The sequence below is a fragment of the Anguilla rostrata genome, chromosome 11, assembly GCF_018555375.3.
Source record: "Anguilla rostrata isolate EN2019 chromosome 11, ASM1855537v3, whole genome shotgun sequence".
In the NCBI taxonomy this organism is placed as follows: Eukaryota; Metazoa; Chordata; class Actinopteri; order Anguilliformes; family Anguillidae; genus Anguilla; species Anguilla rostrata.
In genome coordinates this window covers 36,352,074-36,368,110 of record NC_057943.1, presented here as the reverse complement: position 1 = coordinate 36,368,110, position 16,037 = coordinate 36,352,074, and the positions used below count along the sequence as shown (strand labels likewise).

At 47.5% G+C, this 16,037-nt stretch overlaps 2 protein-coding genes and 1 long non-coding RNA gene across 3 annotated transcripts in view; 1 reads left to right on the top strand and 2 right to left on the bottom strand.

The window, feature by feature from the left end:
• Positions 1-518: 518 nt before the first annotated feature.
• On the bottom strand, positions 519-7,663 carry emd (emerin). The gene is made up of 8 exons (XM_064299736.1): positions 7,542-7,663; positions 7,057-7,156; positions 5,808-5,906; positions 4,688-4,792; positions 3,234-3,268; positions 3,037-3,062; positions 2,859-2,921; positions 519-2,219 (listed from the first exon to the last, which is right to left on the bottom strand). The coding sequence occupies exons 2-8, from the start codon at positions 7,136-7,138 to the stop codon at positions 1,958-1,960; spliced, it is 672 nt and encodes a 223-aa protein (XP_064155806.1). The 5' UTR covers positions 7,139-7,156; positions 7,542-7,663; the 3' UTR covers positions 519-1,957.
• LOC135234798 (uncharacterized) lies at positions 5,314-5,919 on the top strand. Its single transcript, XR_010324203.1, has 2 exons — positions 5,314-5,413; positions 5,712-5,919. It is a non-coding gene; the product is annotated as an uncharacterized LOC135234798 (long non-coding RNA).
• A 2,176-nt stretch (positions 7,664-9,839) lies between the features above and the next one.
• The window catches only part of LOC135235083 (filamin-A-like), a 51,111-nt gene continuing 44,913 nt past the window's right edge, over positions 9,840-16,037 (bottom strand). Inside the window, exons 43-48 of the mRNA XM_064300280.1 lie at positions 15,694-15,809; positions 13,640-13,772; positions 13,054-13,230; positions 12,159-12,377; positions 11,482-11,682; positions 9,840-10,874 (exon numbers count right to left, since the gene is read on the bottom strand). Coding sequence (XP_064156350.1) covers positions 10,690-10,874; positions 11,482-11,682; positions 12,159-12,377; positions 13,054-13,230; positions 13,640-13,772; positions 15,694-15,809 — 1,031 coding nt within the window. The 3' untranslated portion in view covers positions 9,840-10,689. The remainder of the gene's footprint in view (positions 10,875-11,481; positions 11,683-12,158; positions 12,378-13,053; positions 13,231-13,639; positions 13,773-15,693; positions 15,810-16,037) is intronic.

The following is a 16,037-nucleotide window of genomic DNA, read 5'->3' as shown; positions in this document are numbered from 1 at the left end:
CAGTGGTTTTCAAACTACATCCTTGGGGACCCCTGTGTATGCTGGCTTTTGTTTTCAACTACAGTTGCAGTCCTAGAATTTTAACAAGTCGGTAATTTTTAAATAAGTCATTTATCCTCTTAAGCTGCACTATGTTAGAAATAGCTATGCATGCCAAAAAGAACAATAGTCCTATATTCCTTACTGTGCCAGATTGCAAATGAGATTACAGAGATGCATTTTTTTAAATCTGATCATATTAAATACAGATGAATTAACAGACTCTTAACTGGTCACTTGTGTGGACGTAGCCACTAAAAGTAGCCATTTGTTTTATAATTCAGAATTCAATTTTTAAAAATTTTACAGAATGTGTAAAACTGTGTGTTCTGTGACAGGACAGGAATTGCCAATAGATTCACTGTGTAAAACACTCTTGAGTCACTCGCACACAAACCATTCTTAAGCCAAAGCCAGGCCGCATCTAAAGAGCATCCCAGAGTCTTTAGGCCGACGTTCAGGAAGAGGAATTCTAGGAGTAAAATTTAATCAGAATTTATTCGGGTGAAATACATATCACAATCAGCACCACAAAATTTTTTTTTTTTTTTTTCCTGTCAAATGCTTTCTAGAAAAGAAAATTCAGGATTATCACCCAATGCGTCAACATGAATACATCTGAAAAGCAAAGCATTCATATTCAGAGACGTTACATATACAGCAGAGAGTAGTGAGCAGTGCGGCACAGAGAAAAGCATGAAAATAAAACCAATATCATTGACCCCATTTTGGCCTCTAATTTAGCCAGGCGAATTTATTCTCCTTTCTGCAAAATAACAAGCAACATGGTTAGATCGCTGCAGACCAAGGGTAACGTGTGTTGAAGTACTTTAACACTTTGGATACCGGGAAAAATTTGAAAACAATCCGACTAAATATAGATGTTTCTTTTAAGTTGTCAGTCATCTGTGGGAATTTTAGCGGTGAAAGTACCCAGGTCTGGATGGGAACTGACCACAAAGCACTGTAATGGACTGCATTTATATAGTATTTATATAGCATTTATTACAGTTACTGTAAAAAAACGGCTGTGGAATTCGGGGACAAAGACCCTAAGGTGTCATTACAGCAAAGATGTAAAGATGTAAATCTAATGCTGAAACAGAGAATTCGCAGAATACTACCTGCACCCAGAGAAACAAAAAGGACATATGCATACAAAATGGGAAAAAAACATATATAATCCAGGATAACGCTCAAGCATAATACATTACTACCAAAGACAAACGGCGCCATACTAAGAACATAGACGATGGCTGCCCATCCGTTTTTTAAGACAAAGCAGCCTAAAGGCTAAGGCACAACCTTAAGAAGCTGTGGGAAGGGGGGGGGAGGGGGGTAATCTGGGGCCCAGAGAGCCACTGTTCCTGGATCAGTTTGGGAGACAAGAGGCCCCGGGTCAACACCTTCTCGACATTAACGAGAGACAGATCCAGGTCCATGACAGGATGGGGTTTAGATTTTTTTTTTTTAAAGCCTCGGAGACTGACAGTGACATCAGAAAGTGCCTGAGAGCTAGCGGCCGATAAGCACGTGATGTCATCTACCGCGTAGAGTTAGCATTCCAAAACACCGCCAGCGTTGCGCTGCGAGCACCCAATCCCATCACTTACAAATAAAGTGAACAATGTCAGTTGTAATAAAATATCAAAATATAATTCATACACAGCGGCCTTAAAATTCATGTTTCAGCACACCCATTAAAATCCTGTACAGGCGCTGCGCAGTCAGACTGACCGTCTCACGGCAGTTAAAAACTTTACAATGGAAAGGACTTATCGACTCATTGCAACACCGGCTGCCACGGGGGAAAGAGTCTGCTTTGAATGTTCCGAGTATAAAAACTTGTTTAAAAACATATCAAAGAAACAAGAATGCCAGGGGGGGGCAAAAAAATAAAAGCAAAAATAAAAAGCGCTCATTCGACTCCTTTGAAGGGGTTGTTCTCGGGGGCCTCCATACTGGTGAAGACGTAATACAGGAACGCCGCCACCACCAGGAAGACCAGGAACTGCAGCCAGAGCGGGATGAGGCGGCCGGAGCGAGAGCCGCTCCCCTTCTGGGGCGTGGCAGCGAGGGCGGACCTCGCGAGCGGCGGCTGGGACTGCGAGACGTAGCGGCGGGACGCCTCGGACTGCGAGACGTACCGCTGGGGCGCCTCGGACCGGTACACGCTGGGCCTGGGGGGCGGGGAGAGGTATGAACACAAACTCTGACTACAGGCACAACATTCAGGTGCGGTGGAAATGCAGTGAGGACATCGAGGGGAGGCAACCAGATGGTTGCAGGTTCAAATCCCAAATGGGACACTGTTGTTATTCTCTTGAGAGTGGTACTTAACCTGAACGGCCCTTGTGAAATGAAAGTCCGGCTGCACAAATAGTTCATGTAAACACGAACATGTGAAAACATGCAACTGTATACACTCATGTAAACCTGTAACAAGCAAGCACCCAGCTCTACTGTGTAAAATCAGAATGCTGTGCACTCTGGATCAGGGTCTCCAACCCTGGTCCTGGAGAGCTACAGGGTCTGCTGGTTTTCATAGTGATCTGCACTTCATGAATCAATTAGAGCAGTTGATTACACAGTTAACTCAACTCACCATGGTGTCTTGGGTCTCAACTGGGTGTTGATTTTATGGTAAAAACAAAAACCAGCAGACCCTGTAGCTCTCCAGGACCAGGGTTGGAGACCACTGAACTAGAGGCAATTTACCAATTCTGGCTTTGTCCAACCAAGCACTCTCTCATGGGTGTATCCCTCCCCCCCCCCCCCCCACAGAGAGTGAAAACACAGATCGTACAGACAGCACTTACTGATCTCCACTTTCATCTTCAGGCTCCCTGTAGTTAGCTGTGTTTGTATAATAGGACCTCCCACTGGCACAAAGAAAAGCAGCGCAACGTTAGCGCAATGTTCACACAAGGTTAGCACACCCTTAGCACAACGTTAAAACCACACTGTGGGTACAAATGAAAAGCAGGAGGTACGTACCTATCCATAACCAACTCGCTTCTCAGCTGAAACAGGACAGAGAAAACGCAGGCATGAGGGACACTGCCATTGTGGGGTCCGCTATGACATCATCAACCGCACAATTAACCCCTCGTCAGACAAGTGACATCACCCGCATAATTAACCGCCCCCCTTGAGACAAAACACAGCAAAGGACACGACAATACGATACTTACTGGGACACGACGATGAACATAAGTTATTTCCTCCTCTAGGAAAACAGAAGAAAAGAAAAAAGTATACAAAATTAATTTCATATTGTCAATGAGTTTCAGAATTGACTAATGTCTGCATAAAATGATTACCCAAGTTGTCTAGGTATCCCTTCACATACACGACATGACCAAAAGTACGTGGACAATCCTTGGTCTGGGGCTGTTTTTCGTGGTTTGGGCTAGGCCCCTTAGTTCCAGTGAAGGTAAATCTAGACAGTCTAGATGATTCTGTGTTTCCAACTTTGTGGCAACAGTTTGGGGAAGGCCCTTTCCTGTTTCAGCATGACAATGCCCCCAGGCACACAGCGAGATTCATACAGAAATGGTTGACGAGATCAGTGTGGAAGAACTTGACTGGCCTGCACAGAGCCATGACCTCAACCCCATTCAACACCTTGGGGATAAATTAGAAAGCCAACTGTAAGCCAGGCCTAATCGCCCAATGACTGCACGACCAAACTCATGCTCTTCTGGCTGAACGGAAACAAATCCCAGCAGCAATGCTCCAGCATCTAGTGCACAGCCTTTCTAGAAGAATGGAGGTTGTTATAGCAGCAAAAGGTGGATCAACTCCATATTAATGCCCATAATTTTTGATTAGACGTTGGACGTCAGGCGTCCACATACTTTTGGTCACATAGTGCAGGTGACGTGAGTGTGCAGTGCAGTGCCTCTGACTCACCCTCATCTCTGTAGTAAGTCTTATCAGATAATGGCTTTGCAGGTGTGTCCGCAGGTGAAGAGCGTGTGCAGTGCAGGTGTAGAACGTGTGCAGTGCAGTGCAGGTGAAGAGCGTGTGCAGTGCAGTGCAGGTGAAGAGCGTGTGCAGTGCAGGTATGGAGCGTGTGCAGTGCAGGTGAAGAATGTGTGCAGTGCAGGTTTAGAGTGTGTGCAGTGCAGTGCACGTGTGGAGCGTGTGCATGCAGTGATTGTAGTGTCAGTGGCAGGTGGACGTGCAGGGTATGGAGCGTGTGCGTGCGTAAAGAAGGGTGCAGTGCAGTTAGAGTGGTGCAGTGCATGCAGTGTGAGCAGTGCAGGTAGAAGTGCAGTCAGGTAAAGGCATGTGCAGTGCAGGTTAAGTGTGTGCCGGCATGGCAGAGCGTGTGCAGTGCAGGGTGAAGAGGTGTGCAGTGCAGTATGGAGTGTGGCAGTAGTTTAGAGTGCGTGCAGTGCAGGTTGGAGTGTGTGAGTGCAGTTACGCTTGCAGGCTATGTAGAGCTGTGCAGTGCAGTGCAGTGTAGACTGCAGTGCAGGTGTGGAGTGTGCGTGCAGGTTAGCGCTGTGCAGTGCAGTGCAGGTGTAGAGCGTGTGCAGTGCAGTGCAGGTGTGGAGCGTGTGCAGTGCAGTGCAGGTGTGGAGCGTGTGCAGTGCAGTGCAGGTGTGGAGCGTGTGCAGTGCAGGGCTCTCTGACTCACCCTCCTCTCTGTAGTAGGTCTTATCAGATAATGGCTTTGCCGGACTGTCCGCAGCCATGGCTGCCTTCAGCTTCTTCTCATAAAGTGGTTTTAACGGTCTCTCCTCTTCAAAATAATTTGAAAAACATTGAGGAAACCAAGCAGTTCTAGACAGTTCTAGACAGGGCGACATAGCTCAGGAGGTAAGAGCGGTTGTCTGGCAGTCGGAGGGTTGCCGGTTCTAACCCTGCCCTGGGCGTGTCGAAGTGTCCCTGAGCAAGACACCTAACCCCTAACTGCTCTGGTGAATGAGATACATCAATTGTAAAGCGCTTTGGATAAAAGCGCTATATAAATGCAGTCCATTTACAGTGCAGGTGAAGAGCATGTGCAGCGCAGGTGTAGAGCGTATGCAGTGCAGTGCAGGTGTAGAGCGTTTGCAGTGCAGGTGTAGAGCGTGTGCAGTGCAGTGCAGGTGTAGAGAGTGTGCAGTGCAGCGCAGGTGTAGAGCGTGTGCAGTGCAGGTGAAGAACGTGTGCAGTGCATGTGTAGAGCGTGTGCAGTGCAGTACAGGTGTGGAGTGTGTGCAGTGCAGTTGTAGAGCATGTGCAGTGCAGTGCAGGTGTGGAGCATGTGCAGTGCAGTGCATGTGTAGAGCGTGTGCAGTGCAGTGCAGTTGTAGAGCTTGTGCAGTGCAGGTGTGGAGCATGTGCAGTGCAGTTGTAGAGCGTGTGCAGTGCAGTGCAGGTGTGGAGCGTGTGCAGTGCAGTGCAGGTGTGGAGCGTGTGCAGTGCGTATGGTGTGCAGTTGAGAGTGTGTGAGTGCAGTGCAGGTGCTTGAGCGTTGTGCAGTCAGTGCAGGTGTGGGCGTGTGCAGCCGAGTGCAGCGTGGCGCTGTGCAGTGCAGTTGTAAGCGTGTGCAGGCAGCAGGCGTGGACGTGTGCAGCAGATTGTAGAGCGTGTGCATCAGCATGTGACGTCGTGCAATGTAAGCTTGCATCAGGCAGTGGAGCGGGCATGCAGCTTAAGCGGTGCAGTGCATGCAGGTGTGGAGCGTGTGCAGTGCAGTTGTAGAGCGAGTGCAGTGCAGTGCAGTGCAGTGCAGGTGTGGAGCGTGTGCAGTGCAGGGCTCTCTGACTCACCCTCCTCTCTGTAGTAGGTCTTCTCAGATAATGGCTTCGCCGGAGTGTCCGCAGCCATGGCCGCCTTCAGTTTCTTCTCATAAAGGCCACGGGTGGAATCTGCACAGAAAGAGACACGGTGCTCTCAACACAAATGACAAGATTGTCAATATAAGCTCACAGTGGAAGGAGCAAAACAGCATAAACGGATTTATATGCGCATAACATACAACATTATTACTCCCAAAACAGCCTTCTCTGAAAGTGAAGTTAAACGCCCCAATTGTAATTAGAATATTTTTTTTGAAATGTTTACTTGGGACTACCACAGCCTTATAATTTTTTTAACAGGCTCTCACTTTGCAGTTATAAATTAACTCTAGAAATGAATTACCAATAATCAAACAAGTGCTAAGCTAGATTTTATTAGAACATTGACTTGGCAAAAGATACAACACAATAATACGCAATATTATAGCAGCCTGTCTATAGGCTGTTATGACCACCCAGCTCAATTCAATTTAAACTGCTTTAAGAAGAGTTAATGAATTTGTCAGTCTGCTGACAAATTTAAAACATGCATTTTAATGCACAGCTGGCAGCTGGGCAGCCCATACAGATGTTTGTTTGACGCTATTATTGCCTGATGCAGATATGATCCAGATATCGCCGTCCATCCCCAGAATCCATGTACTGCAAAATAAGGAGCTTAAAGGAGGAGGAACTGCTTTTGCTACTTCAGTGTTCACAGCATTCATGATAATAAATTTTGCCTGTCCCCATGTCACACCCTGCTTGGCTGACCAGTCAATCAGTAACTCTTAGGATTTCAGCACCAAGATTATACTGTGCATAGAGTCCGTTCATTTAAAACTCTCCTCCCAGTTCATCCACTGTGGAGAGCTTGCTTTTCCTAAACTCCAGAATTAAATTACACTGTGCATCAAGAACAACCAATTAACATATAGGGCACTTCAGCTACAGTATTGCCATCTACATGCAGTATGACGTTTATGTTACTTCAGTTCTCAACCTGGTAACACTTTACACAACTTCTTATTTAAGATTAATGATTCTGGAGCTGGAGGAGCCTCTTAACTCGCAAAAATACATTAAGAAATATGTGCTGTGGCCACTTGAGCCTAGTGACTTAACTTTCTCAGGGGGTGGGCAAATTAAGTAATCCGTTATTAATATATCCACTTCCTGGTCGTTTCTCTCTCTCACAAGCACACACACACACACAGTGAGAAGGGCGTCAAAGACTCACCGACAATAGGGCCGTGTTTAATGCCATAGTCGTCCAGTAAATCGCTGATTTCTTGAGCTGACTTGCTACTCAGGGCTGCCATGGTTGCAGCTAAGCGGATCTACAAAACGAACAGGGAAAGAGACGGGTTAGCGCGGCGGTCCCTTTCTTCTAACTCCAGTTAACGGAGAGTACATTGATTTCAAGACATAAATTAGCTGACGTTAGCGCAGAAGTTGTTGGTTTGGTTAACATCAACACTAGCAACGAAAATGAGCTGAGCGAAAACTTTCCAGAGGCAGAGCATTAACTAAAACACTTATTGATACAGCTGAACGGACATGCTAACTAGACTAAATCTATTGTTTACGATAAGATCACACAAAATGAAGATAGGATGATAATATCTGATTCTAGCTAGACTACCTGCCAAACCAGCTTTCGCTAGCTCTAGCTAAAATTACATTACAGGCATTTGTCAGACGCTCATATCCAGAGCGACGTACAACAAAGTGTATAACCGTAACGAGGGACAAGCGTGTTGAAAACCCTAGGGAAGTACAGTTCCAAGTGCAGGAAGCGACGGCGTAGTATAACTTGGATAGATTGATGTTGGCTAGAGTAGCGCGCCAACTTGGCATTTGTAAACTGGCCGATTAAAAAAGAACACTGCTTTTTATGTTAACGTTACAGGTTCAACAGCAGGGTGACTCACTAAACTAACTGAACTTCCAAATCAACTTGTTCAGCGCTAGTGATTAACTAATAAAATGCTAAAATCTGAATTAGTCAATGCTGTAGTGAGCACCGATCTAGGTTAGTAGGCTAAGCTAACTTTCGTTATTTTGGCTAGCTAGTAAGTTAGCTTAGAAAACTGGACTACTGCTAAATTGGTCTAGCTTGCTAACACAATGAAATCTACAGAATAGCGTTAGACTAGCCAGCTACGTTGGCTGTGGATAGATCCAATGCAATACTAATGCTAATGTTATCTACCTAAACTAACTTATTCGGTACAATATCATACTACAGTTGTGATGCTATCGTTAGCTATATTATTGCCAACAAATATCAACCGGATGTTAATTCGCAGCTATCGATAAGTAGCTAGTCTACCGTCATTAAGCCACAGAGCTCGCTGGCTAGCTTTAGAACTTAATGACGGTAGCCATTTAGCTATGAATTAACATCAGGTTGATATTTGCTAGCAGTAATCTAAACTAGCTAACGGTAGCATCATAACTAGTATGATATTGTATCGAAGAAGTTAGTTTAGCTAACATTAGCGGATCCAAATCCAAATGAAACGGTTAGTTAAGCTAGCTAGACCAACGTTAGCAATTTTCACTTACCTTTAGTTAGAAATGACTACCAAGTCTTTAAAATGGGCCTCGGGGATTTTGGCGGTTCAGCTACTTGGCAAACTACATTGAGCTGATAAAATCCCTATTTTTGGACCAACCCCTTTCTGTTTTGTAGTTAGCTAGCAGCTAACTGTAACTGTAAGTAAGTTACGTAGACTAGCTAACGCGCAAGTACGCGTCTTAGTTTTTCACTTACCGTCCAAGCAAGGAGGGAAACGTTCCGGTTGGTATGAAGCTTCAAAGGGAGCACGGAAGTTCCTGCGAGTATGGAGCTTTCATTTAATCACGTAAATGGCCAATTTTGAAATAAAGTAACGTTTGATATCTTTGTTTGATTTTAAAATTTGTTACTTCTCTAATTTAACAGCAACCACGTGACTAAAAACAAATCCCAGGGCGTGGCTGCAGAGCAGAACGAGCCATTGGAGCGGAGAGCAAACACAGATTGATCCGGTCTGCGCCGCCTGCAGGTTACGGCGTGCGGTAAAGCTGGCCTTCACCGAATATGGGAAAATAGCATTTTTTTTAAAAACGTATGGAATGATTCAGAGCGTAACAATGAGAGTGGGCGTTAGCTTCTTGTTTTGGTCAAAGGTACGTATTTCATGACTCCAGCCGCTCCACATGCAAAGTCATTGAATTCATCGAATGTGGACTATGACCGTCAGATTTAACCACCTCCACCTGAAACTACAATTGAAAATCTGCAATCAATAAATATTTAACAGATTTATTGGCGTCTTTATTCACCGTGGAAATGTCTACAGTATAGAAATGTCCTCGAATGATTCATTTGTTGCCCATTCTGTTATACTAGGCCAACACACTCACACCCCCATCGCTAACTCATTATTTTAATATGCTTCATTTTTCTAACGTGCTTCATTTTTAATGTGCCAGTTTTTCGGTCTCATTACCAAGAGTTGATTTCTGCGTTCGCATTACTGTAACGTGGTGGGAAATGTATATTTATTACCACAATGAAATGATCCATACCAGAAGAGCAATACACGCCCCATAGTTATACATTCAAATTCTGCACGTCCCTTTAGATTGGAAAGATTGCATGCCATTTTTGAATCAAATAAATTGTTCGTTCAGTTTCAATTTTAGACCAGAATAATGACAAATGGGTAAACTGTAGCTTCCAAAGGCGACTTTCTGCTACAAAATACTGGTTCCATGTTTGATGACATCATAATTTTTCTGTTGAGGAAGCAGCCAGCAATGCAAGTCTGAAAATCTGAGCCTGTATTCATAAAGTATCTCAGAACAGGACCAGGCTTCCACTGTCCATATGGTGACCAACTGCACACAAGGAGCCAAAATCCATTTCCCCCATTTTCCTTCATAAGCACTGTACAAATATGGACCTTGAATTACAGCACAAGGAAAAGTGTATAAAAAAGGAAGAAAAAAAAAAACATTTCAAGCCGCAAATGGTATACATTTAGACAGGTTTATTGTGCATCAACATACTCCAATGGCTTAGCAGTTTAAGAACCCATCTCATAAAACATACATTTTTGCTTTTATTTTGACAGTCATTAAACAGTTACATTAAAAGGACATAAAAAGAAGGGGTGGTGACTTCCTGCAAAATCAGAATTCTAATAACCTTACCATGCTTAAATTAAACCCATCGTAGTTTACAAACAAATCTCACCCTAATGTGATGTCCAATTTTACGATAAGTTTTCTTCTGTTAATTGCTACAATTCACCAGTTAGCCGATAATTGTCCCTTCCTCATTCATCTATTGAATTTTAACAGAGATGAGAAGTGCAGGAAATAAACTTGTATTTTTAGAAACTTTTTCTCATGGTCAGTGACATTCGCAACTTGAACCTTTAGCTAAAAATCACAGTTTGATCTGAGAAAGTGCATACTTGTCCCACCTCGCTCTCCTGTTATAGGTCTGGTAACGGAATATCAGTGTGAAACAACCTTTCAGATGCGCTGAACACACACACGTTAAAATTCGACATGCTTTTCTAATGCTAGGGAGAAACTGAGCCATGCCCTAGCAGGCCATAACCAGCAAAATCTACATTAGCGTGTTAGTGAGTCCCTTTGGCCTAAATAAAGTGGTTTTAACAGTCTTCTCCTCTTCAAAACAATTTGAAAAACGTTGAGGAAACCAAGTAGTTCTAGACAGTGCAGCAGATATTCAGTGAAAATGCACCTCCTCTCTCTCTCTCTCTGGTGAGTGAAATGAAAGGAAGGGTGAGATAAGGAGGGAAGGGGAAAAGGAAAGAGAGAGAGGGGTGTGGGGCTCCCGTGTGCAGGGTCACACGGTGATGTGGAAGGGGCTCCCGGGGATGTGGTCGTCACCCCACTTCACCACCAGCGTGTATTCGCCCTTCTGCACCAGCTGGTACGTCACGTTGTACAGACGACTCCCCAGGTGTCTGATCACCACCTCCTCGCAGGGCACAGAGGGGCCCTCCACGCCCACCAGCAGCATGCCACGCCCTGAAAGCAGGAACAGGGGGCGGGGAGGACGCAGTCAGTCATTCGGTCTGGAAGGACACTACTGAGATTCTCATGCACAATCATATAGATCAGTGGCCTCCAACCCTGGTCCTGGAGAGCTACAGGGTCTGCTGGTTTTTGTTTTCACCTTAATATCAGCACCCAGTTGAGACCCAAGACACCAGGTAAGTTGAGTTAACCGTGTAATCAACTGCTCTAATTGATTCATGAAGTGCAGATCACTATGAAAACCAGCAGACCCTGTAGCTCTCCAGGACCAGGGCTGGAGACCACTGATATAGATGAACCCCACTCATACAGTCAGTGGGCCTGCCAGGGTTTTCGAATATCTATGAATGATCTGGACCAGTGTGTGAGGTTAACTAAAAACCCACAGCTTTTATCTCATTGGGAACTGTAAAATCCACAATAATGCAAGGACTTGAGGAAAAAAAAAAAAAAATACTCCAAGTATACTCCAAGACAACTGATACTCCAAGACAACAGCAAAGAACACTGTGGTTAGATGATCTGGCCCTGGTCGCTGGCCATCCATACTGTGCAGGTTCAGTTTAAGGGATCTCAGGCGCCCCCTGTTGTACATTACCCGCTTTGCTGCAGTCGACACTGAAGCTGTTCTTTTGGCCTGTGGAGGCCTTTGACAGGCCCAACCCCTTGGCCACAGCACAGCTGGCATCGGAGGATGGCCACGCTGACCCCTGCTGGCGCGCGGCGGTACTGCGCGAGACGGCATCCACCAGCACTGAGGTAGTCTCATGCGTGCTCAGGCTGCTGACCAATCGGGAACCTGAAAGCGCAAATGGGCAGGTGGCTGATGATGCATTAACACACGGATTACCAGCAGTTCCGAAATGCAAGAAGATAAAGGAACCTTAAATTTACCTTTGGACAGCCATTAGTGTCATTATTAAACACTTGGTTGTGAATGGCTGGGTAGTGCAGTGTACAGGTGTATTGGAGACAAGCGGTATATTGCAGCCACTGTTCCGCCCAGTCACAGTGTCATTACAGGCATTTAGCAGACGCTCTTATCCAGAGTGACTTACACAACATTTTACATAGCATTTACATTGTATCCAATTATACAGCTGGATATATACTGAAGTAATGCCGGCTATGTACCTTGCTCAAGGGTACAACGGCAGTGACCTTTAGGTTACAAGACAAACTCCTTACCCATTATACTACACTGCCACCCTGTCTTTGATCCAGCAGAGCTCTACCTACAGGCCTCTCCAAACTCAGCCCCTTCACGACCCTCACCAGTGACCTTGGCCTTGAAAGGGCTCCCCGCGATGTGGTAGGGCCCCCCGTATTTAATGGAGATCAGGTAGTTCCCGGGGGCCATGGGGGTGTAGGTGACCCTGTAGCCCTCCGGACACTCCTGGCAGTCCATCTTCACCTTGGAGGGGCCGTCGATGGTCACAGCCAGGGTGCCACGCCCAGCCGAGCCGGTGTTTATGGTGAACTCGCAGGGAGAGCCTGAGACGAGAACACTGGGGTTAGAGCTGCCCCCCCAGGGGGGAAATGTGCCTGCTCCCCGCAGGGCAGGAACGTGGCTGCTCCCCAAGCAAAGACACACCCAGCAGGGCTTAAAGGCCATGGACAATAACATGGTGGTTCCCACGCTCGGTCCAGGGGGGCCTCTGTATGTGCTGGTTTTCATTCCAACCACAGCAGCACTTTCCTTAATTAGGTGTCTTTCATGTTTAGAGGGATTATTTACCCGCTTAAGCCACATTGTGTCAGATAAAGATATGTATGCCATGAAGACCAAGTCCATTGTTCACATTGTGCTATATCGCAAACAATTATCTAAAATAGGCAACGGGATTTAAACTGATCAAATTAGACCAAGGTGGATCAGCAGGCTTATAAATGGTGAACGTATGGACACGTGGCTATGAAAATTATCTACCAAATAGTTAAGGATTCAAAGACAAAGCAAAATGATATTGAGCCACGTCTGCTTTGTTTTAATGAACTTAAGGAAAAATTGAGTCGATAAGTTCTAAAAAAAAAGATTAAGAAATTAACAGCTTGCTAAAATTCTGGGATTGCCATTGTGGTTGGAACGAAAACCAGCAGACACATTTTGGGAAACAGTGCACCGACATAAACACCCTGGGTAACGGAACATATCCTAAAAATAACACACCTGTAGTACCGCCCTCGAGCCCCGCCCCGTAGGCGGACACCAAGCCCGGGTCCCCAGCCTGGCTGGCGTCGCCCACGCGGATCTTGAAGGGGCTGCCCGGGACATGGGAGCCGTTAAACTTCACGTCGACGGCGTGGACTCCGTTCTCCCGCGGGAGGAAGCGCACCGTGTGCTTGTCTGGAAAAGGGAGGAAAACATCGTCTAGAACCCTGGCCTGAGCGGGTACACGACTGAGATCGTCTACTGCAGCCCTACTCCATCCTTACTCCAGGCCTACTCCAGGCCTACTCCAGCCCTACCCCAGTCCTACTCCAGCCCTGAAAATACAGTCTTCATTTAAGTGCGACTGCAAAGCAAAATGTCAAAATGTACTTTTCACAAAAGAACACCTAAGCATTAGACCTGTAGGTGTATGTTTGAGGTTCAAGCTAACCAGGAAATGTACCAGAACAACAATGCACCAATTTGGTTGGTTACCCATCAACAATAAAATCAAATTGCATCAAAGAGAGCATTCTTCCTCTGTTGTATTAATTACCAAGTTACTGTATGCCCAGAAGACCCTACCCCACCTTGTCCCACTCACCCTCATCGATCTGGGTGACACAGCAGTCCTCCAGGGCTCCCGAGGGGCTGCGGACTTTAGCATCTATGGTGCCTCTGGCACCGTTCAGACTCACTGAGAAGGAGGCCGGCTGGTTCACCTTCAGGCCCGACTCCTACAGGGAATAACAGCTCAGTGACAACAGCTCAAACCCCACCCCTTCCCCTCCAAACTCCGCCCCGGAGGTCGGTGGGTCACATTCAGGCCCGACACCTACAGGGAATAACAGCTCAGTGACAACAGCTCAAACCCAACCCCTTCCCCTCCAAACCCCACCCCTTCTCCTCCAAACTCCGCCCTGGAGGTCAGTGGTTCACCTTCAGGTCCAGCTCCTACAGGGAATAACAGCTCAGTGACAAACCCCGCCCCTTCCCCTCCAAAGTGCGCCCCCAGGGGTCAGAGAGTAAAAGTCCTGCCATGTGTTTCTTCCACCCGTGAACTCAACCAGCTGATTTCACTGATTAGATCTACCTCCTGAAGAGTTGTGCTAATTAGCAAATCCTGATGACTGGAAGAAAATACTGGGGAGGAGTTTTACTTTCTGAACCTGGATTTTCCTCCTCCTGAAGATAAGATAAGTGCATGCGTGCACTTCCCAGTCATGTTTCCTATCTGTCCTGGCGCCACCCAGCTTTCCACTGCAGTCAGAACAGCAGGATCTATTACAGACTAAAGTAACCACCTGTCCAGAATCCACCATAGCTTCACTGCAGCCTTTGAATTTTGTAATTGTTTTGGGTTAGTAGTGTCATAATGCTAATGCTATGGCTATATACAGATGCATTAGCTGTGCAGTGGGTTTTTAAAATAATAATAATGGTTGGTTTGTTCAGCTAACTTCATTATTGATTGATTATAAATGGGCCTTCCGTGCCGCCTCTGTGATTCAGCACTTTCGTTTTCCTGAGACTAATGCCGCTGTTCACTACTTTTGGAAGTCATGCTAAGTAAGAGCATCAGCTAAGTGATTATAATGTAATGTAAATGTAATGGGCCAAAAATCTCATTAGTTTGGGATTAAATGAAGGATTGTTTACAAGGCCATCTCCAGACTGACCACGCAAAGACCTCAGAAACCCCCCCCCCCCTCCCCTTTAACTGCCTATTTCCCCAAACGCAGGGGCAGCCTGGCTTTCCTCCGTCCCCATCTGTCCAAGGGTTGTGGTTTCCTGACGGGAGCCTTTAGGATGAGACACGCGTCCACGGGTCCTGACCCGCCCGGCCTGCGAGGGCCAGGGCTCGCTGTGCTGTGGGCGGAGCCACGCTGTGGGAGGAGCCACACTGTGGGCGGGCCGTGCTGTGGGAGGAGCCACACTGTGGGCAGGGCCGTGCTGTGGGAGGAGCCACACTGTGGGCAGGGCCGTGCTGTGGGAGGAGCCACACTGTGGGCAGGGCCGTGCTGTGGGAGGAGCCACATTGTGGGCAGGGCCGTGCTGTGGGAGGAGCCACACTGTGGGCAGGGCCGTGCTGTGGGAGGAGCCACTGTGGGCAGAGCCACACTGTGGGCAGGGCCGTGCTGTGGGCGGAGCCACACTGTGGGCAGGGCCGTGCTGTGGGAGGAGCCACACTGTGGGCAGGGCCGTGCTGTGGGAGGAGCCACACTGTGGGCAGGGCCATGCTGTGGGTGGAGTCACACTGTGGGCAGGGCCATGCTGTGGGTGGAGTCACACTGTGGGCAGGGCCGTGCTGTGGGTGGAGCCACACTGTGGGCAGGGCCGTGCTGTGGGTGGAGCCACACTGTGGGCAGGGCCGTGCTGTGGGTGGAGCCACACTGTGGGCAGGGCCGTGCTGTGGGAGGAGCCACACTGTGGGCAGGGCCATGCTGTGGGAGGAGCCACACTGTGGGCAGGGCCGTGCTGTGGGAGGAGCCACACTGTGGGCAGGGCCGTGCTGTGGGTGGAGCCACACTGTGGGCAGGGCCGTGCTGTGGGTGGAGCCACACTGTGGGCAGGGCCGTGCTGTGGGTGGAGCCACACTGTGGGCAGGGCCGTGCTGTGGGTGGAGCCACACCGCACAAGCCTTTCCTGACGCCTCACCTGAAGGCTGGCGACTGTGAGGCGGCGGGCGTCCTCCGAGGGCAGGGTCACGGGCACCAGGAAGGGGCTGTCGGGAATCTGCTCCTCGTTGAACTTGACCGACACCTTGTAGTCTCCTGAGGGAGAGAGAGGAAACCGAACACATCTGGGTCCCCCGCCTGGAAAGAGTCGCTCAGCCAGTCTGTCCACAGGCGGGGATTCCTGCACCAGCATGAGTTTCTCTCAAACACATATCTGCATTTTCAAAGCTTTGTCGAACGCTGGCCGTGGTTATCCCACACACACAATGGCATTAGGACACCGCAGTTATCCCACACACACAACGGCATTAAGACACCGCAGTT

Excerpts from the sequence above, each read along its gene's own strand:
- emd (XM_064299736.1), bottom strand. The coding sequence starts at position 7,138 with ATGGCAGCCCTGAGTAGCAAGTCAGCTCAAGAAATCAGCGATTTACTG. Across the intron at positions 3,269-4,687 it reads GACCTACTACAGAGAGGAGG|AGGAGGAAATAACTTATGTT; the intron begins GTGAGTCAGAGA and ends CTGTTTTCCTAG. Across the intron at positions 2,220-2,858 it reads GAAGATGAAAGTGGAGATCA|GCCCAGCGTGTACCGGTCCG; the intron begins GTAAGTGCTGTC and ends CCCGCCCCCCAG.